We start from the raw sequence: 22,405 nt of genomic DNA, 5'->3' as shown, positions 1-22,405 counted from the left end.
TATAGCATGAAAACAAATACACTCAATACAAAAACAAATGGCTATATTCCAATAAAACTTCATTTATAAAAACCAGGCACTGTGGGAAGGATTTGGCCCATGAGCCTGAATGTGATGTTCCCTGCTCGGTTCTGTTACTGTTCTCAGGACTCTAAGAAAAATCTTCATGTTTCTAAACTTCGATTTCCTTATTTTTAAACGGGGCTAATAATAGCACCCATCTCACAGAGTTGCTATGAAAATTCAACATGAAATTTTTAGCACAGTGCCTCCAACACTGTAAGTTCTACATAAATGTTAGTTATTATTTGGTGTTCTTCCCTCTACACTGTAATTCTTCCATTATATCTTATTACCTCTAAAAACAAAACAGAAAACAAATTTTAAAAAATGCTCTGAGCTCAAGAGAGACTACGAGGAAACCAGAAATAAAGGAGTCAGATTTGTCCTTTTCTAAACTAGGAGGCACTGCATTTAAATGCAGTATGAGTCAGGATTACAAACCAGTTCACTGTAATTTTTGAAAATGGCTATCTTTCTGTAGAGAATTTCCGTGTAGAACCTATAGCTTCTTTAGAACTACAGACATTAGCAAAACAGAAAATCACAAAATAAAAATAGATGCACTAACTGCCCAATTTTATTTTATTTTACTTATTTATTTTTTTTGAGACAGAGTCTCACTTGGTCACCCAGGCTGGAGTGCAGTGGCACGATCTTGACTCACTTCCGCCACCCTGGTTCAAGTGATTCTTGTACCTCAGCCTCCCGAGTAGCTGGGATTACAAGCATGTGCCACCATACCCAGCTAATTTTTTGGGTTTTTTTTTTGTATTTTTAGTAGAGATGCAGTTTTGCCATGTTGGCCAGGCTGGTCTCTACCTGGCCTCAAGTGATCTGCCAGCGTTGGTCTCCCAAAATGCTGGTATTACAGGCGTGAGCTCCCGCACCCAGCCACTAACTGCCCAATTTTTAAAACTTACTGTGCGCAAATCAATGCTTGTGTTAAGCTGCATCTGAAGATCTTCAAACTCACGTAGTTTTGTCTCCACATCACTCGCTTCAGAAGACTTTTCTTCTTCTCTTTGCTTATCAATAGCAGTCACAGCTTTAATACTGCACATTTCTGTCCAAACTTGCTCGTGAAATGCTTCACAATTGTCCTTTTCATTTTGAATATGTTTAATTTCCAAATTTATAAGTAAAGGCTGCTGTAATTGAGATTTTATCTGATTTAAAACATGTAAGGAAGTTTCTAGTTTGTCCTGAAAATTCTTTTCATCCAATTCTTTTGGTGAGAGTTCTAATACCATGTTTTGGAGAACTTTGTATAACTTATCATTTTCTTCAGCATTCAGCTTTATTTGTAGTATTTCTTTCTCTTTGAATGAGTCATCAAAGACCTTATTTTCATTTAATTTCTTTATTATCTCATCACATAAACACTTGGCTTTCTCAATTCTCTGACTTAAAATTTGGGCATTGAGCAATCTGCTTTCTGGAGAGCTATCAGGAGCTTTTAGTACTACTTCAGTCATTTTCTTAATTTGCAAATCAATAGCTCTCATTTTACTTAGTAATGCCTGATATTTGCCATGTTCTTCCTCAAATGTGTCCAACTGCTTAATTTTTTCTTCAAGTTCCTTTTCTTTTTCAAATACTTGGGTTTGTAACTGGTCAAGTTGTGAAAAATCCCAGTTTAGTCCAATATAGTCAAACACTTTTTTAAGTTTCAATACCTGTAAGATGCAACACTTAATAGCGGTGAGTCTGTCTTTAAGATTATAGATCTCCTCTTTAACACCTTTATTTACTTCTTGATTAAGTAGTAGTTCATTGTGCTGTATACTGTCAACCTCCTCCTGAAGCGCTGACGTTTTTTCACGGAATTCTCTGCAAAACTTTATCTTGTGTTCTACTTCATTACATTTATTCTGAATTAATCTTTGTATTCTGTTGGTCCTAATCTTAAGGTTTTTCAACTGATCATCCAGAAATAATCTTTCAAACACATTAAGCTCCTCATAGATGTTTGTTAGTTCCTGAAGATGTGTTGAGATTCCACTGTCAATTTCTTGCAATTCCTTCTGAGATGCCTCCAAAGTAACATGGTGATGTTTTAGTTCAGCTTCCGTGGCAGTTGTCTCCACTCTGGGAATTATCAGTGCTTCACTTTCTTGAACCATAAGTTGCAACTTCCTTATTATTGCAAAAAAATTGCTTCTTTCTTCCAACTTAAATTCTAATTGCTGTGATCTTTGAGTTGATTTTAAAACCAGCATTTGGTATTGATTCCGTAAGTCCTCTAGGGTATTATTTAAATCACTGCCCTCATAGGTTGTAAGGCTAGGAACCTTATCTTTGACCTCTTCAGCCAACGATTCCACAGACTGCTGCCTAGCTAGAATGCCATCATGTGTCACTTTGCACTTTCTGATCTGTGAAAGAATGTCATCTGGGAGAAGGGAAATGGAGGGAATAAGTTCGCCCAACAAATTCTTGGCCCATAAGATAGTCTCTTTCATCTTGTTCCTTTTGTCACACTTCTTAATCTGATTTTCTGCTTCTAAGTGTAATGGCTCCAGTGTTTCCCATTGTTTCTTCAAGTTATTTATTCCATCCTCCAAAATCTTCTTTTCTTTTTCTCCCCAAATCCTCTTCATCTGAAGTTCAGCTTGCCCCTTTAAAACAGAAAATCCATGCTTGGTAGCCTGGAGGTCAGTGGTCAAGGCAATCATGCTTTGGTTCAATGCCTGTTCTTCTGGAGACTTCAGCCTTAAGTGTAGATGTTGCTGCTGCTGTTGCAGAGAAATCTCAATGTCCCGTATCTTATTCATGAGGGTTGTAAATTCATCATATTCCACTACCTGCTGAGAATACTTCTTTTGAATCTGTTGTTCCATTTGTTCCCAACCATGTTCAAGTTGCTTAATCTGGCTTTCTAACAATTTCTTATCCATGTCAGTCACATGGTTTGATAAATTCTCCCATTTGATTTTCAAGTTGCCTAAAGAATCTTTCTCTTTTTCTATGGATGCTATGAATTTTTTAATTTTGTCCAGATACGTTACACTGTCCAGTGATCCTCTAGAAAAAGAATAAAAATAGAGCTTGTTAATATTTAATGCTTATTCTACATTAAAATATGGATAAATATCATTAGAAGAAATTAATTCTGCTCTAAATTCACAGAAAAAAATAGGCTGTCTGTAAAAATGATCTATCCTTAAAATAAAAATCAGAACCTTGTTTACTGTGGCTTTCACTTGGTGTAGAAAACTCTCTTATAAAATGAGCATCTTGGCTTTTACTTTGAGTGAAAAAAAAAAAAAAAAGAAAATGAGTATCCTAAAAATGAATAGCCACAGGAAAAAAATGAAGAGTGAAGGGAAAAATGTACATAAAAATATTCTGTAAACTGTAAAGTGCTTGTAAAAAGGTTAGTCTAGGACTGAGAGATATTACCATAATATCCAACTCCCTTGTCATCTTTCCAACAAAGGGAAAGATACTGAAGAAAAAGCTGTAATCATCAAGCTAACCTAAAATTGTTTCCTCAAGGGCTATTACTGAAAGTAAACCCCAATTAAATGCAAGTATAAACTAAACTTTTTTTTTTTTTTTTGAGACAGAGTCTCGCTCTGTCACCCAGGCTGGAATGCAGTGGTGTGATCTCGGCTCACTGCAACCTCTAACCTCCCAGGTTCAAAAGATTCTCCTGCCTCAGCCTCCCGAGTAGCTAGAATTACGGGTGTGTGCCTGGCTAATTTTTTTTGTATTTTTAGTAGAAACAGGGTTTCACCATGTTGGCCAAGCTGGTCTCGAATTCCTGACCTTAAGTGATCCACTTGCCTCAGCCTCCCAAAGTGCTGGGATTACAGGTGTGACCAACCACATCTGGCCTAAAATAAACTTTTTAATAATGAGAAAATATTTACATATGAAGACTAAATTTAATGCCATTTACCATCATTTTCAAAGCCAAAAGGAGTGCATACATTTTAAAAGAAACCATTCCAATACATATATATTCAATATATACCAAACTATTTAACTAATTATGCTGATACTAAATAATTACATATGTTTCTCTCCCCTGCCCACATAGTTTAGAATTCTTGACAAAAATAATACTGAATTCCATAGAACATAAATCTATTTTGTAGATATTTATAGCATGAATTGTTTCATCAATTACTTTATAAAACATATTCAATGATTTAAATAATTTTTTGCATGAAACCCACAGTTTCCTCAAATGGCTTCTGCTATGGTCTGAATGTGTATCCCTTAAAATTCACATTTTGAAACCTAATCACCAACGTAATAGCACTAAGAGTTAGGAACTTTAAGGAGTGATTAGGTCATCAGGGTGGAGCCCTTATGAATAGGAGTAGAGCCCTTATAAAAGAGACTCCAGAGAGCTGCACAGCTCTTGCTACCATGTGAGGACACAGCTAAGACATGCCATCTGTGAACTGGCAGGCCCTCGTCAGACACTGAATCTTCTGCTGCCTTGATCTTGGACTTCCCACCCTCCAAGGCAGTGAGAAATGATTTTCTGCTTTTTTATAAGCCACTTAGTCTGCAGTATTTTGTTACAGCAGCCCAAACAAAGACAGCATCCATACGAAATAAATTTCCATACTGTGGTTTTAAAATCATAATATCCTTTCACAAAATAAACTCTTAAAACCCTGGGCCTGTCCAAGGTGGCAGATGGTTGTGCTTGAATAAAAAGAATACAAGTCCTAAATGCTTACACTTACACTTTTAGACTTTCCTTGTCTGTCAACAAGGCTTTCACTGAGGATTCAACTGCAGCGAGGTGTTCCTGAAAATCTCTGAGGAGACAATATTGGCTTTCTTTGTTTTTCTTTAAAGTAATAAGTGCCTGAAGCAAATTGTCCAAGTCCTGTGCCGAATATCCTATATTGTGAAGAACCAAGGCCCCAGTTTCTGTTTTGTTAAGACATTCCATTTGTTCCAGTGGCTTAATGGCTGCTTTCTTTGCTTCCAACTGGGTATATAATTCCTAAAAATAAGTCAAACAGATCAGTCAATAAACACTCACTTATTTATGCATTAATTCATTCATCTTCTTTCCTCTTTGAGATAACACACTCTATCTCAAGAAGAGGGTAACTCATTTGCACACAGGGTAACTAAAGTTGTAACCTTTAAAAATTATTGTTATTTTGTCACTCAGGCTGGAGTGCAGGGTGCAGTCATAGCTCACTGTAACCTAAAATTCCTGGGCTCAGGTCTCCCACCTCACCCTCCCACATAGCTAGGACTACAGGTGCATGTCACCACACCCAGATAATTTTTTTATTTTTATTTTTGTGGAGCCAAGAGTCTTGCTATATTGCCCAGGCTGGTCTTGAACTCCTGGCCTCAAACAGTCTTCCTAGCTCAGCCTCCCAAAGGACTGGGATGACAGGCATGAACCACCATATCCCTAATATTTAAAAGGTTTTTCTTCCCAAGAATCATGTTAAAATCTAGTCTAAAATTCACCATTGGTCCAACATTTAATGTAAATTAGATCACTCTATTATCTTAAAGAGTTCTGCAATATCTAAAGGGAGATTCATCTTAATTTTATTATTTACATACATCACCCATCTTTCCTATTTTAGATGCGTGTTAATTGCATGGATTGTTTATAGTTTGCTGCTTCTTTTTTTTTTTTTTTTAGAGACAGGATCTCGCTCCATCATCTAGGCTGGAATGCAGTGCCACAATCTCACCTCACTGCAACCTTGAACTCCTGGGTTCAAGCGATCCTCCTGTCTCAGCCTCCTGAGTAGCTGAAACTACAGGCACACACCATCTTGCCTAAATAATTTTTGTATTTTTTTGATAGAGATGGGGTCTCACAATGTTGCCCAGGCTGGTCTCCAACTCCTAGACTCAGGCAATCCTCCGACCTCAGCCTCCCAAAGTGCTGGGATAACAGACATGAGCCACCAAGTCTGGCTGCAGTTTCACTTTTTAAAATATGGCCATGTATTGGATTTTTAGATTACACAGCTGGAAGCCCATAAATACATAAACGTAACTATGTAAACACAGATGTAAAAACAAAGGTGGAGGAACCTCATCGCACTGATTGTTAGGAAAAATACATTTGTCAAAATCAGAAGAATATATACTTGTAAGAAAAGGAATGATGGCAAGTCAAAATCTCCAAATTTTGTCACTAAGTTTTTAGGAACTTTGTGAAACAGAAAGAAGACTAATGTTCATTAAACTCTTCTACTTTCTAAATGGAAAGATTTATACAACTTACTTAGTACATAATTATATAGTTACCAAATTGATCATCAGGCAAAGGTTAAATAAGACTTTTCACTCTGTACAAGCAAGTTTTTGGCAATTAAAATATATTGTATTGCACTGGATAAATGATGCAATCATGTTGTCAGTGTTTTTATGTTTCCATACCTCTATCTCTTCTAATTGTTCATTTCTTAACATAATATCTAATTCTAAAGGTTGATTTTGCAGCTCATTGACTTTCTGCTCATCGTCAGTGTTTTTCATGCTTTCTTGAGCATTGAGAGAAAGTTGTTTTGACATAATCACTTCCACAGCTGAATCCTGAAATATATAAAAAGATTAATTGCTGAATAGTCTACTTTCCAAATAAATACTGTTTATTTTTCTCTATGAAAACATTCCAGTTTCTTCTGTTTACTTGGATTTATAGACTTTAAAAGTATATTTGGGCACTATGAAATGTGATTTTTCCATATAATAATGCCTATGTTGGTATTACCCCAAGATGAAACCTTTTGTGATAAAGTAGTACAGGATATAGCATTGCTCAATTGTATATTGAAGCAAAATCTATAGTCTTAAAGATAGAAAAAATATATTTAAAAAAAACCCAAAAGTGTATGCTTTAGTGTTCACCAGGATACAGTGAGCAGGGCAAATAATAGGCATTTGTTGTTACCTACTGGTAGTTTAAAATAAGTGGCTAGATGGAGGTAACACCAAGGATTTGTGATATTAATTATAGTGACAGGAGGCAGTCAAATGCCTAGACAGATAGGGGCAAGTCCCCAGTGAAACCCCGCCTCCATGCCAAAGACAGTTTAAAGCCTGAAAGTCAAGCTACAAGTTAATTCCTAGGACGAACCGAAAACTTGTCCTCCTGTTTGGCACACTTTCCTCTGATTGATCCCCACCCTTCCCTTATTTTACATATACCTACCCTTTCCTAATGGGTTTTCTACACTGTTATGCTTTCCTTTGAGTGGAGTCTTCGCTTTAACCTTTTTCGCATAATTATAAACCAATCAGCACACACTCCCTATCCTGGGCTTATAAAGACACCAGAATCAGTTGGTAGAGGAGGAGATAGCCTGACTTCAGGGGAGAGACAACCTGACTTCAGGGAAGACAACCTGCCCTTCCCATCCCCCATTCAGCTCTCCTCTCCACTGAGAGCCATTTTCATCGCTCAATAAAATTCTTGGCCTTCACCATCTTTCAGTCATCCACGTGACCTCATTCTTCTTGGATGCTGGACAAGAGCTTGGGACCCACCAAGCATGGGTACCCAGAAAGGCTGTCACACCGGCCCTTTGCCTTTGCAGGTGGAGGGCGGCTGCCCCACACGACGAGGCAAGGGGCCAGCTGAGCTACTAACACACCACCATCTGCAGACAGCAGAACTAAAGGAGCGCCGTAATACCCCTTTCTAGGGCTTCAGGATCGTGGGCACCTCACCCAGGAGCCACTGCGTTCCCCTCAAGGTGACATGCCTGGTCTGGCCACAGGCCCCACACAGAGCTTGTTCCTGTCTTGGCACCCAGAGCAGCTGGCCAGATCCTATGCTCGCTTGCTCACATGCTCCCTCCTGCAAGGGGTTGAGCACAGTGGACCAAGTAGACGGGGCGCCCCTTTTACGAGTCTGGTGAAGGGGCCGAGAAAAATTCTGTATCATTAAGAATAAATTGGCCAGCCACAGTGGCTCATGCCTATAATTCCAGCACTTTGGGAGGCCGAGGTAGGCGGATTGCTTGATCCCAGTCAAGGAGTTCACCATGGGCAACACGGTGAAACCCCATCTGTACAAAAAAATACAAAAATTAGCTCAGCGTGGTGGCACGCATCTGCAGTCCCGCTACTCAGGAGGCTGAGGTGGGAGGATCACTTGTGCCCAGCAGGCTGAGTCTACAGTGAGCCATGATTGCGCCACTGCACTCCAGATTGGGTGACAGTGAGACCCTGTCTCAAAATCATTTTGATTTCAAAAAAAAGAAAGGATAAATTATGTCTTAAGCCAATCAGTAGTAATAATTCAAACCTAGGTAAGGCAGAACAAGTTATATATGAGGTAATTTGACCTTTTCTGAAAGCTTTAAGAACTTGAGGTTCTCAGTAGGACACAGAGAGACAATGCATCTGCATTCACTTGCTTATTCTTTCAATAAATGTTTGTGGAGCCCTGAGATGTACAAAGCACCATGGCAGTAATTTTAAAAGATGTCCATAATTTTGCTAAGGCACTCGTTTTTATTTTCAGGTTACTTTATATACGAAAAATCATTTAATTGTGCTATATACTTTCATGTCCATAGAATCTTTGAGGTATCAAATTTGTGAATAAAACATGTCCACATCCCCAAATAAGGTAGAAATTGATGTCTTAAAAATACTCTCTGGATATATTGTAAGATGTTAACGATAGGGGAAAGTGGGTGCAGGGGTGTAAAGGAACTTTTTGTATTATCTCTGCAACTTCTCTGTAACTGTAAAACTATTCTAAAATTAAAAGTTCATTTAAATAAAACAAATATTGTCAGGAGCTTCACCAGTTTTAACTGGAAAGAGAATTCCATTGTCCAGGGCTACTGGTTTTGAAGTACTTAATTGGCATTTAGCATAAGTCACTTCTTCTAAAAGGCTGCAAATTACTGAAATAATTTTGTAAATTTCCTCAGGTTCCAACAAGGTATTGAGGGACACTGTGGTGAAAATCTACAGCTAGGGCAGCAGCATCTCACAGGGGAAAGATCCAGGAAGTTTATGAGAAGAGAGGTGCCACACCTCAGGTTTCACTGGCCAGTAGGTGCTTTCTGCCTATGAGCCAGTCCTATGAGCTAGATAGTTGTTTCCTTTCTATCTGATGGTTGCTATTTCCTAGAGGACCCCTAGAAATACATCCTGGGCCCCAGAGAACCTGCACTAAAAGCCTAGATACTGGACCTGAGGAACACTTTATCTGTTATTCTTCATCTACTAAGATTGCAGAGCCCTTAGTCTCTCTTATCTGATGATCCAGTACCTGAGGACTATGGTTACACAACAGAAAAGTGACATTTCTAACAACTGCCTTTAGTAGTCAGAAAAAGGATGCTCGAAAACCTGAAATTACCCCCAAAAGTTCAATTGTTTACCAACTCCCAAAGCCATGTTTCTAACTTGGCAGAAAAGCCAACAGAATCCCTTGAACTAATATTTCAAATGTAAAAGGTCCTTTGCTTGTGACAGAGAGGTTAGAACACAGACTCCACGTCCTGATAGGCTCCTGGAACGATTCTTTCATTACCAGGCGTCCTTTGCTCACCACCCTTTCCTCCATTTTAATTTTACTTTGCACGTTCATTTGAAACGTTTTATTTTAATAAGTAAAATATTTCATATGAACCTTAATAAAATATAACTGTATCAGTCCATTTGCACACTGCTGGTAAAGACATACCTGAGACTGGGCAATTTAAAAAAGAAAGAGGTTTCATTGGACTTACAGTTCCATGTGGCTGGGGAAGCCTCACAATCATGGCGGAAGGCAAGGAGTAAGTCACATCTTACATGAATGGCAGCAGGCAAAAAGAGAGAGGTTGTGTGGGCAAACCCCCGTTTTTTAAAACAATCAGATCTCATGAGACTCATTCACTATCACGAGAACGGCACAGGAAAGATCCACCCCCATAATTCAATCACCTCCCACCAGGTTCCTCCCACAGCACGTGGGAATTGTGGGGCTTACAATTCAAGATGAGATTTGGGTGGGGGACACAGCCAAACCACATCATATTGCCGCTGGCCCCCCCAAATCTCATGTCCTCACATTTCAAAACCAATCACGCCTTCCCAACAGTCCCCCAAAATCTTAACTCATTTCAACATTAACCCAAAAGTCCACAGTTGAGACAAAGCAAGTCCCTTTGCCTATGAGCCTGTAAAATCAAAAGCAAGCTCGTTACTTCATAGATATAATGTGGGTACAGGTATTTGTTAAATACAGCTGTTCCAAATGGGATGAATTGGCCAAAACAAAGGAGTTACGAGGCCCATGCAAGTCTGAAATTAAGCAGGGCAGTCAAATTTTAAAACACCAAAATGATCTCCTTTGACTCTAGGTCTCATATCCAGGTCATGCTGATGCAAGGGATGGGCTCCCATGGTCTTGGGCAGCTCTGCACCGGTGGCTTTGCAGGGTACAGCCTCCTTCCCGCCTGCTTTCATAAGCTGGCATTGAGTGTCTGCAGCTTTTCCAGGCAAATAGTGCAAGCTGTCAGTGGGTCTACCATCCTGGGGTCCGGAGGACAGTGGCATTTGCTCAGTGTGGTGGCATGTGTCTGTAGTCCCAGCTACTCAGGAGGCTGAGGTGGGAGGATCACTTGAGCCCAAGAGGCTGAGGCTACAGTGAGCCATGATTGCGTCACTGCACTAGGCTAGGTAACAGTGAGACCACTCCACTAGGTGGTGCCCCAGTAGGGACACTGTGTGGGGGCTCCGATCCCACATTTCCCTTCTGCACTACCCTAGCAGAGGTTCTCTGTGAGGGCCCCGCCCCTGCAGCAAACTTCTGTCTTGGCATCCAGGTGTTTCCATACATCTTCAGAAATCTAGGCAGAGGTTCGCAAACCTCAATTCTTGACTTCTGTGTACCCACAAGCTCAACGCCACGTGGAAGCTGCCAAGGCTTGGGGCTTGCACACTCTGAAGCCACAGCCCGAGCTGTTCCTTGGCTCCTTTTAGTCAAGGCTGGAGCACCTGAGACGCAGGGCACATGGTCCCTAGATGGTATACAGCAAAAGGACTCTGGGCCCAGCCCACAAAATCATTTTTTTTTTTCCATAGGCCTCTGGGCCTGTGATGGGAGGGGCTGCCGTGAAGACCTCTGACATGCCCTGGAGACATTTTCCTGTTGTCTTGGGGATCAGCATTCAGCTTGTTACTTATGCAAATTTCTTCAGCCTGCTTGAATTTCTCCTCAGAAAATGGGTTTTTGTTTTCTATCATATTGTCAGACTGCAAAATTTCCTAACTTTTATGCTCTGCTTCCTTTATAAAACTGAATGCCTTTAACAGCACCCAAGTCACCTCTTGAATGTTTTGTTGCTTAGCAATTTCTTCCACGAGATACCCTAAATCATCTCTCTCAAGTTCAAAGTTCCACAAATCTCTAGGGCAGGGACAAAATGCCACCAATCCCTTTGCTGAAACATAATGAGTCACCTTTGCTCCAGTTCCCAACAAGTTCCTCATCTCCATCTGAGACTACCTCAGCCTGGACCTTATTTCCATTTCACTATCAGGCTTTTGGTCAAAGTCATTCAACAAGTTTCTAGGAAGTTCCAAACTTTCCCACATTTTCCTGTCTTCTTCTGAGCCCTCCAAACTGTTCCAACCTCTACCTGTTACCCAGTTCCTAAGTCACTTCCAAATTTTCAGGTATCTTTTCAGCAATGCCCCACATTACTGGTACCAATTTACGGTATTAGTTTGTTTTCAGGGTACTGATAAAGACACACCCAAGACTGGGCAATTTAAAAAAGAAAGAGGTTTAATGGACTCACAGCTCCACATGGCTGGGGAAGCCTCACAGTCATGGTGGAAGGCAAGGAGGAACATTAGTCACATCTTATGTGGATGGTGGCACGCAAAAAGAGAGAGGCTATGCAGGCAAACTCCCATTTTTTAAAACCATCAGATCTCATGAGACTCATTCACTATCATGAAACAGCGCAGGAAAGACCTGCCCCCCATAATTCAATTACCTCCCACCGGGTTCCTCCCATGACACATGGGAATTGTGGGAGTTACAATTCAGGATGAGATTTGGGTGGGGACACAGCCAAACCATATCATCAACAGACACATATTACTGACCACACAGATTTAAACTGATGTAATTTTCTGTATTAAAAAAAAAAATTTAAAGCCCAATCTCTACTCCTTTTCATCTCTTCCTCTCCAGAACCAGCCACCAAAGTCTATACAACCATTTGTATACTTTCACTACACATGTTAGTATTCATATAACATTGCTTTATGTGTTTTTAATTCTTACTGAAATAGAATCATAGATGTATCATGTCATAACTTGTTTTATTCCACTCAGCAGTATGTTTGGAGGTTTATCCATGTTAACAGATTATAAATCTAGTTCATTATACTGAATGAATGAAAATGAATTTTTCATCTGTTAGACTACTGTGGACAACAATATTGTTTCCACCTTTTCATATAATAGATAGTGCTGTGATATATACCCTTGTATGATTCTTCTTGTGCATGTGTGGAGTTCCGTAGGATATCTATGTAGAGTAGAGTTAAAAATACTGGTAGTAATGTGCTCCCTTTGATTCTCAATAGAGAGTTATTGATTTATTCTCCACACTGACTTACTGTTTATATTCCTACCAGCATAGTGATAGAGTTCATATTTTCTTTTCTTTTTTTTTTTTAAGACAGGGTCTTGCTCTGTCACCCAAGCTGGAGTGCAGTGGTGTGAACATGGCTCACTGCAGCCTCAATCTCCTAGGTTCAAGTGATCCTCCTGTTTCAGCCTCCCAAGTTGTTGGGACTACAGGCACACATCACCACATCCAGCTAATTTTTAAAAATATTTTCTAGAGTTGGGGTCTTCCTTGCTGCTCAGCCTGGTCTTGAACTCCTGGGCTCAAGCAATCTTCCTGCCGCAGCCTCCCAAAGTGCTGGGATTACAGGCATGAGTCAGAGCGCCTGGCCTGAGCTACTCTTCATATGTTCATTGGACATACGAGTCCTAACTTCTGTGATTGCTTTTGCATATCCATTGTCCATTTTTTTGTGTTCTTAGTGATTTTTGGCTTTTTTTGTATTCTGGATGTTAATCTTCTAATAGTTACATGCATTGTCATTATCTTTCAGTAGATTGTCTTTAAACTTTGTGTATGATGTCTTGTGTTGAACAAGAGCTTGCCGTTTTTTTTTTTTTTAACTATTTTTTTTTTTTTTGAGACAGAGTCTCGCCCTGTTGCCCAGGCTGGAATGCAGTGGTGCCATCTCGGCTCACTGCAACCTCTGCCTCCCGGGTTCAAGCGATTCTCCTGCCCCAGCCTCCCAAGCAGCTGGGACTACAGGCATGCGCCACTACGCCCAGCTAACTTTTGTATTTTTAGTAGAGACGGGGTTTCACTATATTGGTCAGGCTGGTCTCGAACTCTTGACCTCGTGATCCGCCCGCCTCGGCCTCCCAAAGTGCTGGGATTACAGGTGTGAGCCACCGCGCCCAGCCAAGAGCTCGCTGTTTTAATCTAGTGAAAATTTATCTCTCTTTTCCTATTGAAGCTTGTGGTTTTAGGGCCTGTTTAAAAAAGTCTTCTACGCCCCAAGATCACAAACATGTTCTTTCATATTCTCTTGTAAAGATTTACATTTTTTCTCTTCACATTTAAGCTTTTCTTTAATATATTTTGTTTGAAGTTTGACATAGGTAAACTTTCAGTCTTTGTCTCAAAATGTATTTTGCCTCATTCTAGAATGATAATTCAGCCAGGTTGACAGTTACTTTCTCCTAGGTTGACAGCTCCTTGAAGATCTCATTTGTGCCTTCTGACTTTCCATATTGAGAAATTTATTATTGACATACTTGTTTTATTAGAGGTCATCTTTTTTCTCTAGTTGCCTTTAAGATTCTTCTTTTTGGCCCTGGTGTTTTACTATTTTAACTACAATGCTTTTAGATAAGAGTTTATTTTTATTTAGTCTGTTCAAGGCTCTCTGTTCTTGAAACAAGATTTATATTTTTGCTCAATTTTGGAAAATTCTAAGTTTTGCCTTTCCTCCAATCTCTCTATTCTCTCCTTCTAAAGCTCTTGTCAGAAATGTGTTCAATCATTGCAGTATAGCCTCTGGCTCTCTTAAAATTCCTTCCTATTTTCTGTCATATATATGACATACATATGTATATACATACACACACATATATGTATATACATACATATACATATATACACACATATATACATATATACGTATATACACATACACATATATACACATGTGTATATACACACATACACACACTTTTTTTAAACCTCACCTCTACAGTAGGGGGTACATCTCTTTATAGATGATGGATTTTGTGATAATTTTCTCAGTCATATATTCTAAGTCTCTTCAGACTATGTCAAATTTGCTGCTTAATTTGTCCAGAACAATCTGCATTTAATGACTTTTTTGGTTGTTTGGTGGAAGTCCCTTATGATTCCTCAAAGTACGGTATTCTTTCCCTTTGATTTCAATTTCTTTTTTTAATCACTAATCATTTTAAACACATTATGGTAAAATATCTTTCAGATTGCTGCATTATCTCACTTTCTTACGGTATTCTCTCATTTGATGTGATGAGTACTCCTCCTTGTGGTAGAGTGTTCCTTTGTGTTATTTATTTATTTATTCATTCATTCTTACTAATTATTTGTTATCAGACTTTCTTCTTTTAACGTACTTGTGGGAATCTCTTTGGCCTGACTGGTAGGTAGGTAGGTAGACAGACACACAGATTAGAGACTGACTGTCATGTTAATTTCTTGGCTAGACCTGCTCCACAATGCAAATTAGTATAAACTCAGACTCAAAACCTGCTTAAGATGTAGGGTTGATTGAGGTTTCTCATGCAAGACCTCTTATTTCTATATGTAACTGGAAAAAGAAGCTTCCTAGTCCTTTCTCCGACTTGAGATTTTCCTGGTCTACTTTTCCCCAGAGGTACAAGCTTTCAAGGGCCCGTGTCTATTCTGGAGTATCTACCAATGCACAGCCTCTCATGGAGCCCTTATAAATTCTAAGCCCCTGGACACCTAATTCTTTCCCTTCTCCCTGCTCCTGAAATTTCTCTATTTAAAAAAGAAATTATGGTTAGCATAAACTCCAAGACAAAGTATAATTTTAAACAGTGTACTAAAGCATACATATTGAGCTTCTGAGCATAAATAGAATGTTGAAAGTTAATAATAAATTTAAAGTGGAAAATGACCATTCTATCAAAGCATGGCTGGGTTACATGGCCAACAATGTTTACTCTTTTTTTCCAAATGTTGCTTTTTTTAAACACGTATCTTTCCTTTCATTTGGGTTTGTTTGGAAAGGAATAGGAGGTGAGAAGAATATCATCAACTCCTCCTAAGGGCAAGACCAAGACATTTTCATCTTTATATCCCCTGACTCACAAAGTAAACATTCCACTTCAGCACTGAAAACACTGAGCTCTAAATGACTGAGCATGGTCTCCAGCTTGGCTAACATGTTAGCACAGTCACAAGGGGCAAGTCAGTGACAGCTTCACTATCCCTTTTCCCATTCAGGGGCTACAGCCCATGGCTGTGGTAACTTTGTGACAGGCAGAAACCTAAATCCAATACTTGTAACCTGGCAACAATGGGGCAGAGTGTCATACCAGCTCTAAAGGATGTATTTCTTTCTTCTCTACAGCTTTACAATATAAAGCAGTGAAAAACAACTCTTTGCATAAGCATACATCATCACCATTAGAGACAAAACCAAAAGCCAGATCAACACAGTCTCAGAGGCTGCCAGTTTCTCTTAGTATAACATCTAAAATGTTAATGTGACCCGTAAGGCACAGCCAGCCACACCTATCTCTCGGGCCTCATCTCTGTCACTCTCCTCTGCCATCTGCCTCTATGTTGTAGCCACGGTGCTCCTAGTCAGCTTCCGAAATTCCTCACGCTCTCCCCCACCAAAAGAGGAACAGTATTTCTGTCAAAAATGCTCTCCACACCCAGCCCTGAGCTCTGTTAACTCCAACTGACACTTCCAGTCTCTCTTCCAACGCTGCTTCCTGGGAGCTCTCTCTGACACCGCAGTGTAGGTCAGATTTCTTGGTAAAAGACTATCATGGAACTAGGTTCCTTCCTTCGGTTCCCGTAATTAGATTTTCATTGGGATAATTAGTTGATTAATGTGTATCCCCCATCTAGATTAGAAGCTCTATGAGAACAGAGACCATGTCTATGTGGGGATGCTATTCACTGCCTCATTCAATGAATTTAAACTGAGCAGATGTACAGAAGAATTGAAACCAGAAAATTTAAACCAGAATAAGAATTTTACTCAGTCATCCATTTCCAATTTAAATAGTATATTTGTCTTTGGCCTGCAGGTGACTGGGGAAAAAAATTAAAAAAAATTTTTTTAAATGTGTGGGTTATAGAGTAAAATGGAAAGAAACTGAGGGTCTGTCAATGTAGCAGCTGTTGACCAGACATCTGTCAAGAATGATACAAACAGGGTGGCCAGGGGTGGTGGTTCATGCCCGTAATCCCAGCGCTTTGGGAGGCCAAGGTGGAAGGGAGGATTGCCTTAGCCCAGGAGTTTGAGACCTGCCTGGGCAATATGGCAAAACCCCGTCTCTACCAAAAATACAAAATTAGCTGGTGTGGTGGTACACACCTGTGATCCCAGCGACTTAGGAGGCAGGTGGGGAGGATCGTTTGAGTCCAGGAGGCAGAGGTTGCAGTGAGCCAAGATGGCGCCACTGCACTCCAGCCTGGGCGACAGAGGGAGACCCTTTCTCCAAACAAACAAACAAACAAACAAAAAACAAAAAAGAATGATAGAACAGGGTTTGGCTGGGCTGAAAGAGTGGAGAAAGTTGAAAACATTCTTAGAATAGGGGAGTTGATTTTTTAAGTTAAAGAAGAAAAAGAGGAAAAAGAAAGTTTGAAACAAATGCCAGGATTTGTATTCAAATGGGACAAGGTATCCATGAGAACTCAATAAAGAGTCCACTGAGGTCAGTCAGCACATTAGCCTATTAAAGGCTTTAAAAGGTCACACAGTAAAGAAAACCTATTTGAATTTGTTTAACCCTACATTCCTCAAACTTTTTTGGATCTGAATTTTCCACTCATATAACACATTTTGTAAAATGAAATAGTAAAGTTCTGAGCATCAGACTGAAGAGAGATAGGATGCCTTCAAGACTACTCTGGGCAACATAGTAAGACTGGGTCTCTACAAAAAAAAAATACAAAAATTAGCTGGGCATTGTGGTACATGCCTGGAGTCCTAGCTACTCAGGAAGCTAAGGCAGGAGGATGGCTTAGGGTTAGGAACTCAAGGCTGCAGTGAGCTATGACTGCACTATCACTACACTCCAGCCTGGGTGACAGAGCCAGACCCTGTTTCTAAAATTCATAAAAAATAAATAAAGGATGCCTAGGTTCTAGTCTTAGCTCTGCTGGACTTCAATTCCCTCACCTGAAATACAAGGGTTAGGCTAGACAATTTCTAAGGTCTTTTTAGCCTGAGATTTTACAACTTTGGAGCATGTTCTCAAATGTATGTTGTTTATTATACATGGAAACAAACAAACAAACATGCACAATGTAAGTTGTTTATCCCATTAAGGAATAAATTTTGGATTGTGAAAATACCTCTGCAGTGTGATGCAAGATTTACATACTGGCCAGAAAGGGCAAAGTAGGACACTGTAGTTGACACACGGCCCAACTATGTGCTCTGTTACAACTTTTTTCTACCGAGTTAACAGGATAAACAACATCAGAAATAGACATAATTCACCCCAGGATTGAAAACCCTCCAGTAAGCAGTTTCCTTCTCATTCAAGTTCTGACTCCAGGCTTTGTTCCAGCTCACTCACCCACAGGTAGAGCTTTGCACATTTTGCCTGCATGTGATCATCTACCTTCCAAGATTTATCTACAAATGCCTTCTTAAACATCAAATTAGAAATGTTCAGAAACTTCTGAAAAGAACAAAATCAACTCAGAAATGCTAACAATTATGCCAATGATAAGGAAATCAAAGAAGTAATTACAGACAAAAGGTTTTCAGTTTTTAAAAAGCAATTATGTCATGTAGGTTGCTATTTTGGAAGGATGGGGCAAGAAAGATCATTTGATACCAGATAAGCTGTAATGTTGCATTATGATTTTTTAGAAAAAAATAATATAGAAATGTATGAGTTTCCCTGTTTTTCCTCTTTATCATTTCCCTTTATGGGAACATAAAATCCTAAGAGATGTGACGGTCTTCACTTTTTACCATATCTTAATCTGTTGCTTCACTTAATCTACATAGGAAAGAGGAGACGGAAGGTACTTCTGCCTACTCATATGTAAAAATTCAGAAATACGCATCTATAAAAATATGCAGTATGGTATTGAATCATAAGCACAAATACCTGTCATACTGAATTTTGCAACTTCTTTTGTTTCTAGGTCTGCCTGAACATTTCCAGTATTAAAGAAAAGGTCAACCAAAGGTCCAGATCTACAAAATCACCTGCATTTCATCTGAAATGAAATTCTTGGCAATGGATTCAAATATATACATGCTATGATGGCAATTTTTGGAAATTGCCATCACATTTTCAACAAAACTCTAAGATTAATGACATTTATTAAAGAAACAATAAAAGAAATAAAAACTTGCTAAAAATTCTTCTGGAGTCTATTCAAAATAATCTGATAAAAGCCTCTCTGGATTTCAAAAAGGCATATGAAGTGAGTATTAATTAGCTATTTAATTAGTGTTAGATTTTAAGCTGTGACAACTATATCCTCATGTTACAGCAGAATGACTAGCACAAAACAGGTCTCAAGTAATGTTTTTAATGACTAAAGTGCTTATTTTCACTATCACAATGATTTTATATCAAATTTATAATTCAGTAAACTGTGCCTTTATGTGTCCTATGTATTCATCATATTGAGAATCCAGCTTAAGTCCTTAACACAGTTATGTCATTTGTCACATTATACATGTACTTTATTCATCTAAGCATAAATCTGATCTCTTTTGCTAGTTGCTGTTCAACCTTAAAACTGCTCTTGACCTTAATAGACTAATGTTATATAATATTACATACTCTAATATTACATACAAGTAAATACAGCCAGTACTCAGAGAAAATAAGTCACGCAGATACAGAAAAATAGCCATGTTACAAAAGAATAAAGAAAAGGTTACTAGAGAATAAAAACTAGTTATCTGTATCCAGACTTATGAAAATTATTTGAGGACTTCAATTCCTCCATTTGCCTTGAAAAAAACATTTAAATGAAGTATCATAAACTATCAATAACCCTTAAATTTGTATCATAAACTATCAACAACTCTTATCATCCAAGATTAAGTAAAAGCTTTTTTTTTTTTTTTTTTTTTTTTGAGACAAGGGTCTTGCTCTGTCACCCAGGCTTGAGTGCAGTGGCACAATCTCGGCTCACTACAGTCTCAACCTCCTGGGCTCAAGCAATTCTCCCACCTCAACCTCCCAAGTAGCTGGGACTATAGGCATGTGCCACCCACCTCTGGCTAACTTTTGTATTTTTCTTTGTAGAGACTGGGTTTTACCATGTTGCCCAGGCTGGTCTTGAACTCCTGGGCTCAAGCAATCTATCCACCTCGGCCTCCCCAACTGCTGAGATTACGGCTGTGAGCCACTGCACCCAGCCAAAAACAATTCTTATTTTTAGATTATGATTTTCTATTGAGTTTTGAGGGTTCACAGTCAAAATGGATCTGGGAAGTTAGTTTAAAAGTTGTTAGGCAAGTAACTCCCTTTAGCAAGCTCATGTGTTAGGACTGTGCCCTCTTGTACAACCTATCTCATAGAAAGCACTCAGGTATTTTTCCTTCCTTTTTGACTTTATCATTTTATTTATTTAGAGACAGGGTGTTGCTCTGTTGCCCAGGCTGAAGTACAGTGACACAATCATGGCTCACTGCAACCTCAACCTTTGGGGCTCATGCAATCCTCCCACCTCAGCCTCTCAAATAATTGGGAACACAGGTGCAAGCCACCATGCCCAGCTAATTTTTAAATTTTTTGTAGAGATGGGATCTCCCTATGTTGCCCAGACTGATCTCAAACTCCTGGGCTCAAGTGATATTCCCACTTCAGCCCACCAAAATGCCGAGATTACTGGTATGAGCCACTAACTCTTGCCTAACTACTGCTATTTAAATACTGTTTTAAAAGTTTCTTTCACACATACAACATCAAGAACATCACTCACCGATCTCTTAATCCTCTAAGACATATTTCCTTTTTAAAAGACTTAGAGAAACCCCGTCTTCTACTAAAAATACAAAATTAGCCAGGCGTAGTAGAGCATGCCTATCATCCCAGCTACTCGGGAGGCTGAGGCGGGAGAATCGCTTGAACCCAGGAGGCGGAGGTTGCGGTAAGCCAAGATCACGCCATTGCACTTCAGTCGGGGCAAAAAGAGTGAAAGTCCGTCTCAAAAAAAAAAAAAAAAGATTAGAGATAGGGTCTCACTCTGTCGCCGAGGGTGGAGTACAGTGGCACAATCACAGCTCTCTGTAACCTCAAATTCCTAGGCTCAAGTGATCCCCCATCTCAGCCTCCCAAGGAGCTGGGCTAACAGACGTTCACTATCATGCCCGGTTATTAATATTATTATTTTTTGGTAGACAGGGGTCTTGCTATGTTGCCCAGCCTGGTCTCAAGGGATCCTCCAAGGCCTCTCAAAGTGCTAGGATTACAGATGTGAGCCACCATGCCCGGCCTGACACATTTCCTTAGCAATATCTAACACTGTGGGATTTGTTTTAAAAACTTTCCTCACAGAGAGACGCTCCATAGGCATTTCACATTGTTTTACATATTTTTAGAAAATCCTGCCTGGTTCCTTTAATCTTCCATGCATTTCTGTTCTAGGGAGACAACAAAAGTGCATGTTCTCTTTATTCATGTTGATTACATACTCCCTAAAAACCTGATGGGAACTCATACCTGAATGTTCTAACCTTCACTATTGTCCCACTGGACCCTGACTGTGAGAAGCTGCCTGCCAGGGAGATCCTCTCAAATATAGTTGACTGGATCTCTCTTTGTGCGATTCCCATTTCAATCTGTAACCTATGAAAAAGCACTTTAGGAGCCACAAGAAATGTATCCATGTGATTGTTTACAGTGAAAACAAGAAAACATTCTTCTTTCTTCTCCCCAGGGAAAACTAGGAGCCTAAATGTTGCTATCCTCACACTAAGTGATCTAACAACAGAGGGTTAACACAAGAAGAAAAAGATAAGAAACTATCCTTTCCAACAGTCTCTGATTTCATTATGAAATCAACCCCCCAAAAATTAGGATTTTGGATTTTTTTCCTGAGAAAATAGGTAATGCACATTTTCTTTTCTTTCGCCTTTCTAATTTGCCTTTGGGCTCTTGACCCAAGAAACGGCATCTGATTACCTATCAGAGAGAATAACAAACCTAAATTGATGACTGACATTTTAACAGACTGAACAGCAATATTTCACCACTGAAATCCTGGACAATTTTCTAAGAGCTCTTTTTACAAGTAGGCTTCATAAATAGCCAGGACATTGAGGATTTAATTATGAAATCAGAATGCTTGATTCACGACCCTCTTTTCAGAGCCAAATACCTCTTCATTCTCAGACTCACTGTCTTGAAAGTGCAATCACAAGCACTTACCTTGTTTATTTCCCAGTCTTCCTCCAACTTTTCCACTGCAGCTGATTCCTGAGTAGACTCCTGCACATCAGAAGTGACCTGCTTCTCTCTGCCTGGTAGAGTAAACTTTTCTTTCTTCTCTGTTGAGCGTTTTGATTTGAGAATGCTATTGAGACAACATTCCATCTCCTGCTTAGCAGATTCAAGTCTGTTTTCCAAATCTTTTTGTTTACACTTAAGTGATTTTATATCATCTTTAATAATCTTCTGCCCCACTGAAGATGTATTTTGCTTGACGGATTTTGCTAAAGCTAAAATCTTCTTTAATGTGCCATCTTGTAAACTGAGTCTATTCTCTAGTTCCTATGAGTGGAGAAAAGATTGTTATATCTCCATTCAATTGCCACAAAAGTTAATTGACTTTTGTAAATCACAGAGTACTCTTGCTTCACCAGTGGAAATATTTAAAAACTTAACAACTTGTATCACACAGAAGAAACTTGAGCAAAATGTAAACCCATGTTGCATCTTGGATCAAATTCTCAAATAGGTATTTTAAGATACTAAAATGTTTGCAACAAGTAATTTAGAAAAATTTCACAGCACGGTTCTTACAACACAGGAGGCAATCAATAGATATTCCTTGAATACATATGTTTTGTTCAAGATACGTCTTTG

General features: G+C 39.2%; 1 protein-coding gene and 1 long non-coding RNA gene across 7 annotated transcripts in view; one reads left to right on the top strand and one right to left on the bottom strand.

Moving 5' to 3' along the window:
* LOC144330290 (uncharacterized) overlaps positions 1–11,807 on the top strand; it is a 28,937-nt gene extending 17,130 nt beyond the window's left edge. The window contains exon 2 of the long non-coding RNA XR_013396329.1: positions 10,625–11,807. This is a non-coding gene — a long non-coding RNA (uncharacterized LOC144330290). The remainder of the gene's footprint in view (positions 1–10,624) is intronic.
* SYNE2 (spectrin repeat containing nuclear envelope protein 2) overlaps positions 1–22,405 on the bottom strand; it is a 376,660-nt gene that overhangs the window by 173,242 nt on the left and 181,013 nt on the right. For all 6 annotated transcript variants that reach the window (XM_028851601.2, XM_028851602.2, XM_028851605.2 and 3 more), the window contains exons 45-48: positions 21,749–22,090; positions 6,451–6,606; positions 4,770–5,035; positions 984–3,087 (exon numbers count right to left, since the gene is read on the bottom strand). In XM_028851601.2, the coding sequence (XP_028707434.2) occupies positions 984–3,087; positions 4,770–5,035; positions 6,451–6,606; positions 21,749–22,090 (2,868 nt within the window). The remainder of the gene's footprint in view (positions 1–983; positions 3,088–4,769; positions 5,036–6,450; positions 6,607–21,748; positions 22,091–22,405) is intronic.

Source organism: Macaca mulatta, chromosome 7 (genome assembly GCF_049350105.2).
Source record: "Macaca mulatta isolate MMU2019108-1 chromosome 7, T2T-MMU8v2.0, whole genome shotgun sequence".
NCBI lineage: Eukaryota > Metazoa > Chordata > Mammalia > Primates > Cercopithecidae > Macaca > Macaca mulatta.
The sequence above is the reverse complement of the archived record's forward strand: the minus strand, read 5'-3'. Positions and strand labels throughout refer to the sequence as shown.